The 21,133-nt window shown below is 41.6% G+C and overlaps 1 protein-coding gene across 3 annotated transcripts in view; it reads right to left on the reverse strand.

Annotated features, from left to right (window-relative positions):
- Nucleotides 1-11,792, reverse strand: part of si:dkey-156n14.3 (zinc finger protein ZXDC) — a 22,684-nt gene extending 10,892 nt beyond the window's left edge. For 2 of the 3 annotated variants that reach the window (XM_050036921.1, XM_050036922.1), the window contains exons 1-5: nucleotides 9,743-11,792; nucleotides 9,272-9,424; nucleotides 5,641-5,719; nucleotides 3,790-3,920; nucleotides 2,027-2,197 (exon numbers count right to left, since the gene is read on the reverse strand). In XM_050036921.1, the coding sequence (XP_049892878.1) occupies nucleotides 2,027-2,197; nucleotides 3,790-3,920; nucleotides 5,641-5,719; nucleotides 9,272-9,424; nucleotides 9,743-11,756 (2,548 nt within the window). In that variant the 5' untranslated portion in view covers nucleotides 11,757-11,792. The remainder of the gene's footprint in view (nucleotides 1-2,026; nucleotides 2,198-3,789; nucleotides 3,921-5,640; nucleotides 5,720-9,271; nucleotides 9,425-9,742) is intronic. The other variant, XM_050036923.1, reaches the window with a different exon arrangement.
- Between the last annotated feature and the right edge of the window lie 9,341 nt (nucleotides 11,793-21,133).

Below are 21,133 nucleotides of genomic sequence, written 5' to 3' on the forward strand. Positions count from 1 at the left end.
TGGTTATTTACACAGTGTCCATAACAATAACTTTGTCAGCTGACAAACTGCACCGGGCTCGGGGTCAGGTTTGGTCAGGAAAATGCGGCCCGAGCCGCTCTAGCGTGATCACCTGTGTGTGTGGCGGAACTCCGCCGTGCGCGATACAGAGAGCAGAGGAGAATTGTTAATGCGTGACCATGTAGAGACAGAAATGACACGATAACATAACACCATAAATATTATATTGTTCTGTTATTATATGAAGCGCCTGTCGCGCAAAATAATATCAATGGGGGCTGTGGGCAGGACATTGTTACACAGCTGTGCCTGGGACTTCAGGCAGAGAGACCGCTGCATCAGAGCAGAAGAGCACGTTTTAAAATATATTTATTTTATCAATTAGTTATTAACTTTTACTATTTTTAGCAACTTGCCCAATCGAGCAAGTGAGTTGTTAGTTTACATGCCCGACCTTGAGTTTTACTTGCCCCAGGCAATTGGGCAATCCTTATTGTTGAGCCCTGTGAAGGCTTTATTTTCTTCACAATTCATTGTTTCTTATCTGTGAACTAAAAGTAAATAAAAGCTTTGTTTCCACTGAGGGAAATGGTTTTCAGCTTACAAAAATAGACAGAAGGTCTGCTGTGCTGTGATGTTACATTTCTAGGGAGGTGCACGTAAGGCTACGCCGTAGGTACGCCGTCGATGCAACGCCGAAGTATAAATCCCACTTTACAGCATAGGCTTCGTGCTAGCTCCAACTTGACAGACCATCACTAAGATGCGGGACTCAGCGAAGGGTCAGTGAATGTTATAAAACCACTAACTAAAACGTGTAAGTTAGCAATACCACACAAATATCTTTGAGGACCATTTTATGGTACATTTCCTGAATTCTATTTTGGCACCTTGTTTCTGTCTGCTAAAACTGTCACGCAGCATATCATTTTATTGCACAGAAATAGAAGTGGGTCACCTACGAGGTGCACCACTCTGGTTAAAGATGAAGCTCAAATAATATTAACCCCCATAATAGGGCAGAGCAATTAATTGATTATTAATCATGATCACAATTTTGGCTTCCCACTAGGGGTGGATGATATAGCCCTAAAATAATATCACAATATTTCAGGGTATTTTTGCAATAACAATATTCTTGACGATATGACAAATTGGTAAAAGGGAAAAAATATAAATAAAGTATCTTAATTTAAGAACATAGAATTGCAACAATATAAGTGGTATAGTTCCACATGTCAGCCTAAGGGCCTGTCCCAATTCTACCCTAAGAAATGGGACACCACTTCATTCAAGTCGGCATGGCCAACGTCTAGGCATACGTCACGCGTAGTAGCGACGCAATTAAAACCGGCTCCAGCGCTTGTGCTGTGGCGTGTGTTATGTTTTTTCTTCTCCGTCTGATGAATCAACAGAGAAGAAATGCTGAAAACAGGAGGCGCTTACGACGTCTTCTAGTTCTGATCGATTTTGTTCGGATAAGTTGATTTGTTTAAATATTTTGATGCTGTGTTCAACCGAGCTGCTGATGAGTTTACGCTAGTCCAACTATCTGTTGTTTGTATAGCCTACATTCCGATCGTACAGTAAAAAATCGTTTTCCAAAACTTGCCAAAGTTGATGATTTCATCTTCCACTTCGTTGTAAGTATGGGTTGGGGCTCCCTTGGAATCTAGGGTGGATTTCAAGTGTTGGAAACCACTTCCACTGCCTCAATTCTGTTTTGGGACACCACTAGCCTAAACGTGAATGCGCACAACCAAGTGCAAGAGGTTATTTCTAGGGGAAGTGTGGGTATTGGGACAGGTCCCAACACTTTGCCTTCAAATATTCAGAAAAAAATAAAGAAAAATGATCTCTAATTTTTTTTTTAGTTACAGTAACTGTAAGACTCAGATAGTTAGGGCAATTAATAGAAAGTGCAATTAAAACATGTTATCCTAAAAACAATTAATAATCCTGATAAACAGCCATAATCGTGCAGCCCTACCCATGGTCAAACAATTCCACCAAATGCATTACTGACCAGGACTGAGGTGGTGGTGTTTGAGCATGTGGCTCTTAAGGCTGCTGCGGGAGGAGAAGTGCTTGGAACAGTTGGCCACAGGACAGCGGGTCCTCAGGGTGCTGGCGTCCTGCTTATGCTTCTTGGAGTGGATGTACAGGCTGCTGCGAGCTGAGAACTTGGCATTACAGCCTGAAGAACATAAAGGAGATAAACAGAAAATGCAAAACTACTTCAAGTGAAAATAATCTATTTAACTGCACTGTATTTAAAAGGTATACAGTTGTAGTGACCAGTTACTGTTTGTTAACGCTATCACCGGTAAAAGTGAAAGCCAACTACATTTTGGCGTTTCGCCTCGCTACATTTGTGTATTTTCCGGTGCAGTGTCTGTGATTTTCATAGCTTCCTCTTGGATGCATGCTGCTTACGGTCTGGCACATGGTCTTTAACTTTTTATGAAATCCCGACCTCACCTGCACACTGAGCCAAGTGAGGTCCAGGACTGAGCAAAATAAGAGGAAAATAAGAAACGAAGAAAATAAGAACATTCAGGTAGGGGGCAAAGTCTCTGCAGATTAAATATACCACCGCATACTGTGATTTGGACACAAGTGATGATTGAGAGGGATTACTTTTTTTGTGAGTGTGATGGGAAAATCCTGCATAGTATTAAAAAACTTCTCTTTGTTTATTCTCTGCATGAATCAGTCTTATTTGATTTTTTTTTTTTTTTGAAGTGTAACTAGGGATTGGGGCTGGACCACAACTACCAAGAAGAACGGCGATGCCCTATGATCCACCTCACACACAAACTGGCAAACAAACACTCACCTGAAACAATCAGGCAGCTTTGTCTCCCACACATGCAGCGCAGCACTGTACTACACGTGTGCTACTGCGGTCATTTCATTCATCTCACAGACTGACTTAGCGTAGCACGTGCAACATACAGACCGATGTGGCACTGTAGACTAATTAGCAGACAGATTAAAAAGACTACCAGTTCTGTGTCTGTATTAGTGTTGCTGGAGAACTTGTGAGTATGTGAGTAGGGTGGAGCTGTGCAGAGTGTGAGAGAGGAGAGATGCACACTGGCATCCAAAAAACCCCCCCCAAAAAAACCCAAAAAAAAAACAAAAAGCTGTTATGTAATGCAACTTGACCCTATATCGATATAAACGGTATTGACTAAATCTATATCTTGCTTGAAAACATATGGATATATTGTACATAGTCATTATATACATCCAGCCCTATTAGGGATGTCCTGATGAAGTCCTTTTTTTGCCTTCAATCTCGATCCAAATCACTTAATACCGAGTATCTGCAGATACCAAGTTCAGATCTCCATAAAACTACTGCACAGTGCACATGTTAAGTACTTCAAAGTTTTCAAATCAATCGAGTGTACGTGTCTGATAATTAAATAGCTCTGCAATGTCGTAAGGAGGACCTATTTTACTCTTTTTTCAAGTTCAAACTTGTAATATGGGTTTCTACTAGAACATGTTTACATGTTTTAATGTTCAGAAACACTTAATTGTCCTCATACAGTCTGTGCTGGAACACCTGTATTAACCTTCTGTCTGAAACACTCCGTTTAGCGCCTGTCTCTTTAAACCAAAAAAACCCAGTCTGCTCTGACTGGTCAGCATTTCTGTGTCTTGATAAGCCCCGATACCAACCTCTGAGATCAGACAGGGACATCCTCATGTTTAACTATAAACTTTCTCTCAGCAATAAGTCCTAGTCCTATGATTTGTTTTAGTACCTGTACATACCTTCTGCATGGCACTGGAAGGGCTTGGTGCCCAGATGTGTGATACTGTGACCCTTGAGGTGCTCTGCCCGTGTAAAGGATTTCCCACAACCCTCCTCTGTACAGACAAAGCGACGGTCATCATCATGTTTCCTGGTAACACAGAAGACTGTGGTCAGTGAGACACTCACTATAACAGGTGCAATGAAAAGCAAAATCGGTACAAACATTCATTGTCAAAACCTAGGAGAACTGCATCAACACCACTATGACAGGGCCCAGACACACCAAACCAATGTAGGAGAACTAGCAGCGACAAAGCCCCTGCTGCGTCACCTCATGTCGCTGTGTCTTGGCCAATAGTTCCACATGAACACACCAAACCGACGGCCAACAAACATCAGGAAATGTTTCTGCTTAAGAAAAACAGTCTTACCTCATAACAAAGTTTGTTTCGATCTCACTCACTCTCCACTTAAGCTCTTTGTTTACTTTCCTCACTTCCATTTCTCTTCTCTTGAGCAGAGCTTAACTGCCAATCAGAGTGATTTCATTCCCCAATAGGCTCCTCTTAAATTCACTCAAAGGAGTCGAGGAGAGAGGAGGCTCTCAAAGAAGAGGGAAGTGAGGATACCCTAGTGCAGCCTTCATTGAAGATCTTTTCCCGACCAGCACAACCCCCTAATTTGCTATCAGTTATTGATTGGACAGCACAGCCACACAGCTGGTCACACTGATCTGATACAACATAGCATCAGTGGAGTTTCATACCGAGTGAAGACAGATAGATTATCATTCCTGAGTTATACATTTTGTTTTCTGATACACCATCTTGTTAAAAATCTGAATGACAAAAGAACCAAAAACAGCTTTCTGTAATTAAAAGAAAGAGTTTTCTTTTCACAATCTGTTATTTCCCTCATCAGCTTTTATCATGGAGACAATTAAAGTCACATAGCGTCTGTCTGTCAGCGAAAACCCTTTTTACATCACTGATGGTCATTCCATTCTGTTAACACATGAGGCTGATCTTTCCTGAGCATCAGATTTGATCAGTAACAGAATTTTAATTTTCCCTTAAACATTTAACCTAATAAATAATTTCCACTGTTCAAAATATATAATAATTATATTCTGGGTTATTAATTAATTAATTTACGTTCAGAATATCAACAGAAAGACAAATACAAATAATGAATAAATAAAATCAATGCAATTTGTTACTCTAAACAGGACACTGTAAAATAAAGAACGCAGGTTGTTATTAATGTGCAGGTGTTTTAATAAAGAGAGAAACACTGTTTCTCTGCTGTCGATAACTGTATGTATATTTATTTCAGGATGCATGAACAGACACAAACTCCACCAAAAGTCTCTACAGCTGTTAATAAAGCCGACCAACAGCTGATCCAGCTGTGATCAGCTGCTGCCGTCATCTCAAACGGACGTCACTTCACGTGACACCTTAGAGGAAAAGACGTCTCATTTCTCTTAAGATATATTTCCTCTTCTCACATCTCATCCTGCATCTCTCCCCCACATCTTACAAGGATGGAGCTAAGATGCGAGGAAGAAATGCAAGTGAGAGGAAATGTGGATGCGAGATATGATAATGGGATGAACCCTTGGTCCTACGGACAAACTGTTGGCTTGGGTGTATCAGGGCCTTGTGTTAAATGACTTGAATGACAAATCCTGTCTGACAGAAATTGTTCTACTTAATGCAAAATATGTTGTGTGGACCACAAAACCCAGAGCCCCGAGCAATGCCAACTCAGGGTAGCTCTACTCCTTATCTGGCATTAATTGCCAGTAACTGTTGATGTTTACCCTGTTAGTAATGATGGGAAAGCAGCTGTTTATAAGCACTTACCGTTTGTGTCTGAGCAACTTAGACATGCTGGTGAAGGACCAGCCACAGCCCTCCGAGTCACAGACAAAAGGCCTCTCACCTGGAAACAAGAAATTAGACATTTATTTACCTGTGCACAGGCTCTACGTCCCAGATCATCAAAATAGATGAGTGGTAACCAGCTAATCTTGGGTTTAACCAAGGCTTTCTGCTATCACAACGCTGGCCCATATTTATACCATGAAACCGATGCTGCGCAGCTAACCTTCTCCAGAGCGGGTTCAGTTTAGAGGATTCAGTATAGGTACATTCTTAGTTTCCAGTGATTTCTTTTGCCACTATAATGTTTTGGAAATATGCAGCATTAACAGCTGCTCTCATCTGAAATCAATGAACAGAGAGCAACACATTTGTAGCATCATGTGATTGAGGAATGACTCATTCTTTATGAAAACAACCTCAAACATCTCTGTGTGCTGAATACTCACTATTGTAGAATTTAAAAGCCAGGTTTAATCAGAACTACTGTGCACTGAACAGGGTTGTGCACCATTCACATTTGAATCAATACCAGTACCCAACGGTATCTTTTTTGGTGTTTTACTTTCTCTGTAATACCAAAACATATAATTTTTGAACAAGCAAGCAGGGGGACATAAAGAGTATAACGCAATTCTGCTTCTCTGCTCTTTTCTACTCACACACAGAGCAAATCTTCTGTTTGTCTGGTTGCTTGTGTGTGCCTGCCTCTGGCAATAGCCCCTTTTACACTGCCAGATTTTCCACGAATGTTGGGCCGTTTTGCTGGCCAGCTGCGAGCGTTTACATACACAGAGGCAGACTGGTGAGTTGAGCCGATGCGCCCAATTGTCCGCCTCGTAAGGTAGTCATATTAGCGGAACCCTTTTAGTTTAACAGACCGAGGGCGTCTTCCACAACGGGAGGGGCTGTTGATGACTTTTGGGAGGAGCTGTTGATGATGCTGCACGTGCGACCCACTGGCGGTGGATAAACAGGAAATATAACAGGAATTAGCGAGCAGCTAGAAGCAAGAGGGAAATGCAAACCTGACAGGCACTGTGAAGATGAGCAACTGGGGAGACAAGTCATTGCGCACCCTCCATGCCCTCGCAAACGAAGAGGCCATTAACCGTCAGACGACAGGGACAGTGAAGAGCAGGCTGATTTTTGAGAGAATCGCCGCCTGACTATTGTCGCCTGACTAGCCGCGGCTTCCCTCCCACTGTTTACGTCACACGCTGAGCCACACATTTTGTTACTTGCTCACGCCCCACCATTGCCCCGAAAAAGGCGCATTCTGTATAAACAAAAGTAGGCAGGCGGCATTTTGCCGCACTCCCCGATTTTGTTTTTTATACTGCCAATGCTGAAAAAAGACTGATTGGGCTTTCCTGCAAATTTGCACAATTCCTATCTAAAAAGGGCTTATGACACATACTAGGCTATTACTAAAACAATAAAGACAGGAAAAAAGACCAGACGCCTCTGGCGGCAGATTGGCACTGCAATGACAGTTTTGGCTTGCTGGGAAGTTGCCAAGGCAGCCGCGGAGCTCTGCGGCCAGCTTCCTGGATTCCGGGCGTTTCTGCCTCCTGTCTGAAGTTGTACCCGGCAGCTGTGCAGAGCTCTGTTGCCAGCTCCATGGGTGGCTTCAAGGCTCTGGAGTGCTTTGCAGCACTCCTGCCTCTTGTCTAAGCCCGGTGTTTTAAGGATTGGAAGAAAACATTTTCTGTCTACATGCTACAGATGCTGATAGATTCAAAAATTTACCATCCACTCCATAGATTACCATTGTTTTTGGGCTGGTGAGTGAAACAAATCGAGCTGCCACTTTTACTCCTTTTCAACAATTATGGGCTGGCTTGGTTTGGTTTGGGCCATCAGCCCAGCACGGCAGGGATTTGCATTGCCATTACAACAGGGCTACCCACTTGAGGGTGTGTCTTTAACTGATGACGGCTTGACTTGAGTGATGATGTTTAAAAGCAGTGGGCTGATCAACAGCTAAAGTCCCCCCATATTTATGCTGCATTTGTTTTTTCATCACACAGACGGGAAGGTATAAGTTTACTTGTTGGAGGTGAGCTGTTTGCAGAGTTGCAGTAAGAGATTGCTGTCTGCAGCTCTTCATTAAATCTCTCACGGTGGCCTTTTCTGCTTTTACTCTTCCTCACTGCGGTATTATCAGACTTGCCTTTGCAAAGAAGACCGCTAACAAAGTTCCGCTAATTCAATGATAAACATATTTAATTTCCTAAAGATTCTTCACAATAAAAGTCTCCCATTACTTTGTTAAGTAAAAACTTTTATTGTGATGATGCAAAATAAGGAAATGTTAAGTTTTAAAGCAACAGCTTCACACAACTTCTATTACCGCTGATAGCAAACATGAAACAGTAAAATAAAGCAGATATTGAAAGTAAAAACAGGACGCAGGAGAGAAACTACACTCCAAACCACTGAGATTCAATTTGAAGCTACAAAAGTACTGAGAGCTGAACAAAATGCCTTTCTCTCTGGTCTCCTGCAGACAGAAGTGAGAAGAGTCTTGCAACACACATGGCTTATTTGAGGAGGAGAAGCAGGGTCATTGGGGGTTGGCTGTGGTCTGCAAGATGTCTCCTCTACCCAGTCAGCCCAGCTTTTGGACCTACTCCAGAGAAGGTCGATTTCTGGCGCTGCTCAGCGTGGCACGGCGCATCTACACTGATAATAGAAATCGGTGCAGCATGGTTTGACTCAGCAAGGCCAAAAGTGACGGTGGAAAAGGCCCGTTAGATATTTTACCAGCATTTGGCTGGTGGGTAGTGCTAATTTCCAACTCTGGTTCTCACCCAGATGCGCTGTCAGGTACCGAGAATTGGCACTGATAAATTTAATGTGAATCAGTACTCTGCAGTACAAACCTAAATTCAGTTGGTACCCTTAGAAGTACCAAGTTTGGAACCCAAACATTGAATTTCCCCTCAGGGGGATTAATCTAAATAAATAAACTTAAACTTAAACTTAAACAACCCGAGCAAAATTTTGCTCTGTTTTTAATTTGTTATTATATAGTTTGGTATGGAGTCCGTGATTTCCCCGTAACACTCACAAATGTATGCATAACTGTGCTTGGATGTTGTTTTATGAGGCTCTGGCGGCTTTCAGTTGTCCCTTTGTCTTTAACGTTATACACGACTCGGCTTTCTCTCGCATGCATCCTTTGTACTTTTCTCTGTGCTGTCTCAAGTGCTGATTTAGATTGATCATGTTGCTGCGGGACGTGGCGACTTTAACTTTTACACAGCATGCCTTTCTGATAAACGCCGCCGTACCTGAATCCAAAGTATTGCCATTTAATAGACTTTGCGTTTTTTTTCGCCACCAACTCAGCCTGTTCATGGTCGTGCTCATGCTCTTTTTCAGCGTCTATGGTGGTCACCTGACCATACATGCTGCACACACCAGGATAGCTTGTGGGCGTGATCTCAACAAACTCCACAGACTACAGCAGAGGCAGTCACGTTCACAGGCACACACGTTAACATTTATTTACATTAAATCGCAGCCTTTTATGTGGTTATGTAATCGCACAGTCTGACATCGCGATTGCAATTAGATTAATCGTGCAGCAGTAGTATCATCTTACCAGTGTGACTTCTCATATGGATTTTGAGACGACAGGCCTTGTCGTACATCTTGTCGCAGCCTGGGTATGTGCAGGTAAAGTGGCCCGTTTCTCTGAAGTGAGTGCGATTATGAGAGAACAGAGCACTGAAGGTGATGAAGGTTTTCTCACAGCCTGCATATGACAGAGGGGAACAAGTAGGAAGACAATGTAAGATGGTCTTTGGAATACAGCATCAGACCGATAGAAAAAGTTAACATGACTGTGATGTGTACAGTTTACTAGCAACACCTTGTGAATTAGCAGCTCTAACTGCTTTGTACAGTTTTAAACTGACTATCTTTTGAGGTAATTTACTTCATATCCAATGTTACCATTACACTGTTGCATATCAGAACATCAGCCAACAACAGATGGCGTAGCTGCATAAGGCTTACGGGGAAACTGTCATGTAATAAATACAAGAAACATCCAACATTTAGCATCTGTTACCTGGGAATTCACACTTGTGGGGCCTCTGTGGTTCAAAGTGGACCCTCTGGTGATTGGTGAGTCGGGTAGCACTGCGAAACCTCTCACTACAGATCTCGCAGATGAAGGCATTATCCTGCTCATGGACTTTAACATGAGCCTTAAGGTTGTACACTGTGGTGAAACGTCGCCCACAGCCTTCAAACTGACAGGTGTGCGGCCGCTGCTTGTCGTGGGACTGAAGATGCCGCTTTAGCTTGTAAGAGGTGGCAAAAGCCCAACCGCAGCCCTCTACAGTGCACTGGTAGGGGCGTGGGTCCTCAGCATGGTTCAGGAGGTGCACCTTAAGTTTCTGTCGTGTATCAAATGTACAGCAGCAGCCCGGTTCAGGGCACCCAAAAGAGGCCGCGGCCTCTTTCTTGGACCTTACTAGCGGTAAAGATTGGAAGTCTCCATTATCGATGTCTGCCACAGTGACTTTGGGGGACGGGGTGACCAGATCAGCCTCTGTCACAGCACACAGCGTCCCTGCCTCCTGCTTGACAATGGGACAGGAGTCCAGAGAAGTGCCAAGCTCTGATAGCGAGCAGTCATCCACCAGAGCCAACTCTGAGTCACTCACAGACAAGCCAGGCCTGGGCTCCTCCTGCGGGTTGGATCTGGATACTGCCAGCGTGCTGATCTTCCCGATGGATTTAGTGCCACTATCATAGTTGAGCAGAACAATATCCTCATGGTCTTTCATGCCTAGGTGCTCCTTTAAGCTGACCATGTCATCCTCTTTGTGTACATATCCCTCTGGTGGGGCAGCCAGAGTCAGTATTCCGTTTTCTATAGTCACTATGATGCTTTGGTTGTTTATTGTAATAGTTCCGGAAAAGGTTTCACCAGCAGGCGGACTTGTGGAGGCCGTGACCGGGGTTGTACTGTCATGCAGCCCCGTTGAGTCTGAAATGAAGTCTGAAGTGTCCATGGCTTCAACGATACCCGAGTTCCCTGAAGTCAAGGCACTGCCCTCATCAATACGGGAGTGCGACGAAAGCTCCCTGACCAGTTTACTTTCATTGTTTTCGGTACAAATCTGTCCACATATCTTATCGCCATATTTGTTTGTCAGAACGACGTCTTCGACAGTGCGGTGATAACCAGTCTGTTTAACATTGGCCGCGGCAGAATTGTCGTGTAGTAAACTGAAAACATGGTCGTTTTTTTTCAAGGCCTGGATATCAAGACAGTTCAAGTTGTCATTAGATTCACAGAGAATAACGTCACTGCTACTTCCAACCTCCATGGAGCTACAGGGACTCGCTTTCGACGACTCCGTTTTTTTACCTTTCATTTTATCGCCGCCGTCTGGGGACACAGTCGGTCGGTGTTTGCTTGCTTCGCCGCTGCCATCCTCTTGAACGACATTAAAAACGACATACAATTCCCGAGTGCTTTTCTCTGCCCTGCTCACCGCGTTCAAGCTCCCCGGTGCAGTAGCGCTGTGGCTGTCCAGCGAGGACTGCTTGAAGGCGCCGTCCTCACGCTGCTGCCGTAAAACTGGAAGCGGTAACGTTAACTGCCGCAGCGGCATCGGTTCCTCTTCCCCTTCAAACAGAGGCAGCGCCATTTGCATTACAGTATCCCCGCTTTCCATCCGGTATTTGCAAGCAGTCCTCACAAACTCCTGCGAACCAAGCAGCATGTTGAGCTCATTTTCCTTCTCTGTGTTCACGTTATGAAGTCTGACATTCGATCTGTTACCCGGTAAAATGGTTTTATCTGTAGGTTGCGGTTTGCTGACAAGAGAACAAGCCGCTCCGCTGCCATTTTCCGCCAGTAGGTGAAACGGTGATGTTCTCGGCCGGGGGTTGTTGTTGTCGTCACTTTTAGGCTCAGGCGACTCCAGTAATCTATCCGCTTCATTTTCAGTGGAAGTAAATCGAGGTATCGACCCTGTCGCTGATAGAAATGGAGACGAAGTGGTTCTGTGTAGGGCGCCATGTTGAGAGTGATTGTTTTGGACATCAGAAAGCCCCTGGATTTCCATCTTGGTATCCCTGTAGCAGCGACTCAAGAAAGGCCCGCCCTGGTGGATAGACGCGATCCAGAGAGCCACTACACAGTTTACAGCAGGCCGGGGGCTGCCTTCAGGGCCAGCATGGAAATTCTGCTTAGTCAAGGGCGGATCGACCAACCTTAGCGAAATACACTGAACAAAAATTGAAACACAACACTTTTGTTTTGCTCCCATTTTCACAGTTTAAGTCAAAGGTCTATAACTATTTTTTTTTTGCACTCAATAGATGTATTTCTCTCAAATTTTGGTCACAAATTTGTCAGAATCCGTGTTGGTGAGCATTCCCCCTTTAAAATATGCAGTTTGATGACACAACACAATGCCACAGATGTCACAAGGTTTGTGGGAGTGTGCTATTATGTTGACTGCAGGAAGGTTCACCAAAGCTGTTGTCTGGAACTGAATGTTCATTTCACAGGCATAAGCCATCTCCAATGTTGTTTCTCTGAATTTGGCAGTACATCCAACCAGCCTCACAACCACGCAAGTTGGTTACAGTGACAAACTGCTGTCAGGTCAAGACCCTGGTGAGGATGATGAGCATGCAGGTGAGCTTCCCTGAGAGGGTTTGTGCTTTACTGCATCAGTTGTCTGCATGGCTGGTCTTAGATGATCTTACAGATGAAAATGCTGGATGTGGAGGTCCTGAGCTGGCCAGTTGGATGTACTGCCAATTTCACATAAACAACATTGCAGACAGCTTATGATGTTTAAATGAATATTCAGTTCACAAGCAACAGCTCTGGTGGACATTCCTGCAGTCAGCATGGCAAAGGCACACATCCTCGGAACTTGGAACATCTGTGGCATTGTGCTGTGTGATAAAACTTCACACCTATTAAGTAATGATTATGTTTAATCAGCATCTTGATATGCCACACCTGTCAGGTGGATGGATTATTTTGGAAAAGGAGAAGGGCTCACAAACAAGGATTTTAGCAAATTTGCAATCAAAATTTGAGAGAAATATATCGATTGAGAGCATGAGAAAAATCTTTGATATTTAATTTAAACATGTGAAAATGGGTACAATTTGTCCCTAAAGGACTCAGGCTGTAAAGGCCGTCATACTACATAAAAACTATAAGAGGCACCTCTTTTTAATAATTGATAAATACTAGAGGGACAATGATACTCATGAAGAACACTCAGAAAACTGAAGACATCATCAAACTACATTGTGGAGATAGACCAGTATCAATATTAATAGCATGACAATTTACATTGAAAAAGACCCACAATGATCATATAGTCATGATATTAACCTCAATATGTGCATAGAAATGTCCATATAGAAACATCCTCTAACAGATATCAGAAAGAAACACAGCATCTTGAAAAAAGGGGACACATCATAGAGCAGACCACACATCTACAGGAAAGGTCTAACATCAAAGTCCTCATTCAGGCCCTTGGGAGCCAGCATACGCAGTGTATGGATCCAAAACAGTTCACGTTTAAGGAGTATAGAGTTAAGGTCATCCCCTCTGCGTGGAAATTTGAGAGCTTCAATCCCAATATATTTTAAAGTGGAAACAATGCGTTTGGCTTCAGCAAAGTGTACAGCCACAGGGCTAGAGGCAACTTTATTTCTAATGGTACTCTGGTGTTCAGCAATGCGTGTCTTCAGCTGTCTGTTTGTTTTTCCGATATATGCCAAACCACAAGGACATTTGAGCATATAAATGACATTGGTAGTGGAACATGAAATCATTCCTTTTATGATGTATTTTTTCCCTGTGTGCGGATGGTTAAAAGTATTAGTTTTGTGTGTAAAGTGGCATTGTTGGCACCAACCACAAGGATAGTTACCAGAAGGGATTGAGCTGAGGAAATGAGATGGTGACTGGAGGGGGAGGTCAGCCCTCACCAACATGTTACACAGATTTGGGGGCCTTTTAAAGACCACTCTAGGTTGTTTTAAAAAACAGTTTTTCAAGGCTGGATTTGTTTCAGTGACATGCCAGTGTTTTTAATTATCTTTTCTATGTCCTTTGAAACCAGTGAGTATTGTATAGCACAAACAGTTCTCTGTTCCGACTCCTTAGGCCTGATGTTGGAAAGGCTGTCACTGTGTTAAACACAGGAGAAGCGCAAGGCAGCATTGCTAATCCAGGCCTCTTTGTAGCCTCTTTGTCTGAAGCGGTTTTGTAGATCAATGGTTTGTTTATTATAGTCTTCATCTGAGCTGCAAATGCGTCTGATACGGTTGAACTGAGAGATGGGAAGATTCTTTTTTAAATGAGTAGGATGGTATGACTCCCCATGAAGAAGAGAGTTTCTGTCTGTAGGTTTACGATATAGATTAGTTCTCAGGTCATCCTTCTCTTTAATCTCCATAACATCCAAAAAGTTCATTTAATTGGTATCAGACAGCATAGTGAACTGGAGATGTTTGTTTTTGGAATTGATGAAGTGGTGAAATTCCTGAAGCTGTGGGACTGAACCAGTCCATATGAAGAAAAACGTCATCTAAGTACCTCTTCCAGTGTTTGATGTGCTGAAGGAAGGGATTCTCCAGAGTGTTGAAAATGATATTGTGTTCAAAGTATCCCATATATAAAGAGGCAAAGCTGGGTGACATCTTCGATCCCATGGCCACTCTGGAGGTCTGCAGGAAGAAATCATTACCATACATGAAAAAAATGGAAGTAAGTATTTCCTTAATAAGGCCAATATAACAGCTGTACTGGGGTTACACTCAGGTCTTTCATCCAGAAAATACTGTGTGGCCAGGAGGCCCCCTTCAAATGGAACATTCGTGTAGAGATTCAATATCCATGGTCACTAATAAACGTGTGTCCTCCACATGCTCAGTGGAATTAATGATTTTGATAAAGTCCATCCTTTGTATATGAGGGTAATGTGGTAACCAAAGGTTGTAAAAAATGGTCCACAAAGGTTGATATTTTCTCTGTTATTGAGCCAATGGCTGCAATGTTAGGTCTCCCTGGGGGTGTGTGTGTCCGTAAATGTTTTATGAATTTTTGGTAGTGTGTAGAAGACCAGATTAACATGGGGATTCAACATTCATAAATGCATGTTCATGTTTTGTTATGTGTCCTCCTTCCAGGAAGGTGTGAAGTTTATTATGTATATGTTGTTTGATTTCTGCGATGGGGTTATGGGTCAGGTGTCTATAAAAGTTGGTGTTAGATAGTTGCCTCCTCACCTCACTGTCATATGCTTTGCGGTCTAAAACCACAATGGCCCTCCTTTATCTGCACTTTGTATCACCACAGTTGTATCCTCCTTTAAGGCCTTTAGTTCATTATGTTCTTTTGTTACAGCTGTTATTAGCTACTTTATATTCCCTCTTCTTTATAATTTCAGACGTATCTCTTTCAACAAGGCAACAGTACGTATCCAAAGATGAGTTTCTGTGTTTAGGTGGTATGAAAGTGGATTTACCTCTGAAAGGGGTGGATGGTGTAGCAGAGGATAACGGGGTGGGTCGGGTTGCAGATGTATCGTTTCCCTTCGGTTGGTAGGTGATGATATCTTCCTGGGGGGGTCGGGTGGTTGGATATATTCGATTTGTTTTGTTGTCCTTTAAAAAATATTTTAATCTTAGTGTACGGAAGAATTTTTTTAATGTCTATGACTGTATTAAAGTCATTACAGTGTGTGGTTGGTACAAAAGCGAGACCTTTGCTTAGAGCAGACATGCATGGGTGAGAGAGGGATTTATATTTATACTGGCCTATCTCCGCTATGTAGTTTGATAACTACTGATGTCTTCATTTTTCTGAGTGTTCTTCATGAGTATCATTGTCCCTCTATTATTTATCAATTACTAAAAAGAGGCACCTCTTATAGTTTTCATGTAGTATGACGGCCTTTACAGCCTGAGACCTTTAGGGGAACATAAAATCTATTTGGATATATGTATTTATTTGTATTTCTGTGTATTTTTTGGAAACTATTTTTGAAAGGTCTTTCTATTATTATTGTATATGGCGGGTATCAGTAGATGTTTATGAAAATGCACACCTGGTGTGCCGTGTCACGTGACCTGGCACTGGGACCTTTAAAGATGCCGTCTTTCTGCCTATTCAGTTTCGTTTGTAAACATCAGAGAAAGAGCCGTTTGGCTCGAAACGTCATGCTGTGATAAATACTCCATTGGAGCTTTTTGGTGTGCGGACATTGTTTCTCGCTCTACAGTATATAAAATGTGTCAAATAATTATACCAAAGCCTTGTGAAAATGGGAATTTCCTGTATGAAGGTCAGTGATGTAAATAATAGGGATTTAACTTGTAGGACAGTAAAGGTGTAGCCATATGTACCCATAGGCTATATTACTGATGTACACATGCACTCTGTGTTTTGTGTTTCGGTTGGTCATTTCAGTAAAGGGTAGCAGTATGATAAAACAACTACTTACTTTGCAAGAGGGTCTTTTTTTTTTATAAAGACCGTGTACAGTAGATCCGTCAAAGCTTGAGGTAGAAGTTACGTGGAGTACCTGAAGGCAGCATTAGCGTCATTTAGTGAAACTGTGGAGAGGATTTTGTAGCAGTGGATCCGAGTGAGATTTATTTTTTTACCAATGAGTAGCATGTATAGATGCTGATGATTTGTATGATCTATCTACTAATTAGGCTTTAACTTTTAATTAAAATGTGAAGCCAAAGATCTTTTTCAACTTCTAATCTTCAGTAGGCCTAATCAACATCCCAAGTCCTTTACAGTGTTCTTTCATTGTAATTCCACTGAGTGGCAGCGTAGTACCATAAAACATTGAAAAATCCTTCTTAGAAGAAACACAATTGAATTTTATTATCCTCCGTGATTTAACCAGTATTTAAATGGCATGGCATTAAAGATTCACACTTCGCTATTACAATTGTACATCTGATTTTGACGTTTTGATAGTATAAGCATGTCCTGGGAAATAAAACATCATATATTAAATTTAAAAAATCACTCAATCATCACTCTGTCATCTACTACACGATATTAGAGTGGAATTTGCTTTTTTAAATATATATTATTGTATTATTATTTAATATTCCAGTCACTATCCATTTTTTAATAAGGGATAGTAAATTAAAGGCTGAACAATAATTATAATTATATAGCCTAATTTATATCACACGACTTGTTTACTGTCTGTTATGATTCAGGTTAAAGTAAAAATAAAAACCCCAAACACAGACTAGATCTTTTTTCCTCTGCATATGGCAAATAGTGCCTTTATGACCCAATGTACACACTATGGGACTGTTTTTTATTCATTAGAGGAGGGGGGTGACTTTTTTTCTTTTGTCTTGGACCCGACCCAACGTTTCAATTTTTTTCCTTGAGCCTTCCAGAGTGACTGGTGAAAAAAGGCATGACTCTCCCCCCATAATAAATTAGATATTAGATTTTTAAAAAACCCTTACCTCTTGATGTTTGAAAGTTCAAAGTTTTAGAAGAAATCCTGGAGTTGAAAAAGCCTTGGTTTTTCAATCCTGCATACGGGTTAGTTTATGCAAACAATTTCTTTTTGGCCACATTTTAAATCAGACATAGACCAAAGTGATTTTGATGAAATATCCACATGTTAAACTCAGATTTGGTTATGGATTTTTTTTTTTTTTTTTTTTTTAAGGAAGTGTTCATGACACAAATCCAAAGATAATTTCTTTCTTTTTTTTTTTTTTTTTTTTTTTTTTTACAGTTTATGGCTATGATAAATGGTGGAGAAAATAAGGGTCTGTAAGGCATGTTTTTTTAAAAACCAGCAATAAAATAAATACAAAATACAATCATTTACATTTGTATACCCCACCCCTAAGTGAACATTACAAATTTAAGTCCCTCCCCTGTGCTTAAAAAAATTATATTTGAAATGCCTTCCCCTTTTAATAATTTTTGTACAGTTCCTAACATAACCCATTAATTTCTGTCAAGCACACACTTGAGTTGAGCCTTAAACAATATCTTTATTTGGTTTCTAAGCAGAAGCTAGAAAACACTGACAAACCTATAAATAAGTTCTGACCAACACAAATGGAGACAAAAATAACAAAGACATATTAGAGGGGAACAAAATGGAAAGAAGGAAGACTTCACAAAATATTCTGTACATCACTTTAGATGTATTTTACATTTTACCTACATGTATCCTGTATGGAGCACACTAAACTAGGGAGGAGTAGTGATCAGTATATTGTCTGTCAGTGTAATTAACTAATACTGTACACACTGTATAGAAAGCTCAACATGCTTCATAGAAAAGTATTCAATACATTTTATGACTCTGGGTTGGTGTACTTGTTGACCACAACACACACATGCATGCATACTATTCGTGTATCTCCTATATGTTTTGGATTATTAAATTGGCAGTTCCTTCAAGTATACTGTACACAAAAACAGTAGGAACAGAAAGAATGATCCTGCACAGTACACAAGTAAACACATGTAGGAATGTTGTCTGAAGTCATTTTCAGATATGAATAAAGATACAGATACATTTTTTTTCTGAACAAGTACAATCATTGGCAGCATATCAGCCAAATAAGCATGCAAAGTAACATGAATTTCCCATTTTGTCATATAAAAATAGAGTCCTCCCCTGCACATACTTGTAGGATTATGACAGAAATAAGGCCACATATCCATTTCCTTTCTGATACAACACATGCTTAATAATCCAGACAAATCCTGATGAATCCATTCACTGACGTTATTCTTGGCTTTACAGACCTCACCGTCTTTCTATTTTTGTGATGCTGTTAGGTTGAAACACTCCTACAGTTGTTTGCTAAGCCTACAACAAGAAACAAAAAGTTGTGACCGAACTGCACAGTTTTTAGGAGTGTATGTGAGGAAAAGAGAGCACAGCCTGTCACAGTAAAATTAATGTGGGGTTTCTACTGAAGCACTCACTCACTTTTGCTTGACTCATTCATGCACACAACAAAGGCATAACAAATGAAATTATAAATAAAAGAGCATGTTTGGAAAAAAGTCAGCATTCATTGCAAATCAATGTGTTCAGTCTACAGAAGCTGATGAGCCCTGACTGACAGCTGCAGGAAATATACAGCCATATATCAAACAGCAGAACTGATGAGGGAAAACTGTGCCAATATTTCCAAAAGTAGTCGGTCTGAGTGACTTTTGACACACAACCCAACTGCCAGAAAAAATGGTGGCATTGTACATTTCTGCAAACCATGGATGCATTACATTTGCATGTTATGGTGTGGCAGATGCATTCAAAAAAAAATTGTCTGGACAGTGGTGGCGTGTTACTGTGAGTCACCTGTCAAGATGAGGACAACAACTCACAAGTCTGTAAACTGTCCTTCTATTAACTCTGCCAGCTAGTCAGGTCGAGGTTTTTCAAATGTAAACATCAGTTAACATCGAGTGAAAGATGGAGAAGATGGCACCAGCTGAACCAGCATCCTGCTAGCAATTGCAAAGACATTGGAAAATAAACTGGACAACCTCAGTGCTGCATCAGTTTCCAACAGGATATCAGGTACTGTAATACCCTTTGATTCACAAAAACTTAGCTAAATCATGGACAGTGCCATTCAATCAAGTGATTCTTTTTCTATATGCCAATCTGACAGAGCAGAGGACTCTGGAGAGAGAAGGAGAGGAGGCGTGTGTTTTACAGTGAATAAAGACTGGTGTTATTGTGGGAGCTGTCCTGTCGAAGTGGGGATGTGTGGACAGTTAAATCATGCCACAACCAGAAACCATGAATTACCAGAATCATCTGGAAACATGGGCAATTATAAAGCAGCAGCCAACAATGTAAGAAGATGCAAAAAAATGACTAAATTACAGAGCACAAGTTAAAAGAGCTGATGGGATCATATTTTACTGGAGTTGTACCTTGCATAATTCCACGTGACAAATGATTGATTGACTGATTCGGAAAACAGTGATGGGTCCCTAAAAAAAACGCACATTTGAAGCCTAAAAATCAGTTTTGTGGTTTGTTGGTCTTGAACAGTGGTCTGCAGCTTGGCAGCCGTCTCTCCTAGTTTTCAGGCCATCTAGCATCCCCTCCGCCTACTGATGACAAAGTCAGCTCAAGTAGGCTACTACGTCACTTCAGAAACACTGATATGATGCATATGAAACATGCAAATGTATCATATTCGTGATTTGCAGAAACGTACAATGGCAACATTTTCTCCTGACAACTGGGCTGTGACACAGCACTACATACCATGCCTCCCTCACACTTTTTGCTCTTTTTGGTGGTGTCCTCTTTCCAGTGAAAAACAAACCAAAAAAAACATGAAAAAAATAAAGGTGACCTGACGCTTTCACACATTCTCTGCTACATATTAAATATTCTGGCCTGTGAAATGCACAGTGACCAACTCTATTCATTTTAAACAGGTACATGCTCCAGACGGCTTGAGAACCAGAGGCACCCACCTCATGAATGATTCATCCCAAATGACAGCCCCAGCTGGGAGAGTTACAATTTAGAGGAAGAAGGGGGACAGCAGAGCACACAGATTTGAAACCGGGGCTGAAATAGCCCGTTCTTCATGATATTGTTAAATTGTATGGTGGCTGGAGGAAGTGGAGGTGTTGGAGTGGAGGATATTTCAGTCTGTTCTCCATCCCGAGCTAATTTCATGGCCATATATATTTCCTGCTTTCAGGATGTGCTTGTAAGTGCCTCCCTTCGCATCCAAGTGGGATTAGTTTCAACTTGCCGACGCTCAGTCTCTGAATGTTGACCTTGAAATGTAGAGCATTCTCCACCTCTTTACATAATGACACATTTGAATTTCATGTTTAGCATACAGTAATATACAGCATACATTTTCATGAAGCAATAAAAAGAACTGGTGTTCACTGGCTCTCAGAGGCCACAACCAGGACAGGATTTAATTTCTGCTTCTTTGTTTTTTAGATTGCCTGTGTTACTGTCAAGCCTTTGAAATGCCCTGAGAATAAACAAGGAAAGGACATCAGCCTCAGCGCTGTCGTCTTCACAACTGATGGAAATCAATTGCCTGGCTACTTCAGGATTTATTACTCTATTACAGCAGACACTCTTATCGCTGTGAGCAGGAACAGTGTCACAGAAACTGAAAGGACGGATCTGTAGACTCAACCTAAGCAGGAGAAGTTGTGTTGGCAAAAAAGTCCGTAGCGGCTTCAGTCACTCATCTACAATGTTGGAATTGACAAGTGAGGAAAAAGTGCTAAACTACATTTGTCCCTTTGATTTAAATGCAGTCTGTGGGTAATTGCAGAGTTGTGTTGTGTCTGTTCTGTACGACATCTATTGCACGTCTGTCCGTCCTGGAAGAGGGATCCCTCCTCAGTTGCTCTTCCTGAGGTTTCTACCGTTTTTTTCCNTTGTTA

The sequence above is a fragment of the Epinephelus moara genome, chromosome 24, assembly GCF_006386435.1.
Source record: "Epinephelus moara isolate mb chromosome 24, YSFRI_EMoa_1.0, whole genome shotgun sequence".
NCBI classification, from domain to species: domain Eukaryota; kingdom Metazoa; phylum Chordata; class Actinopteri; order Perciformes; family Serranidae; genus Epinephelus; species Epinephelus moara.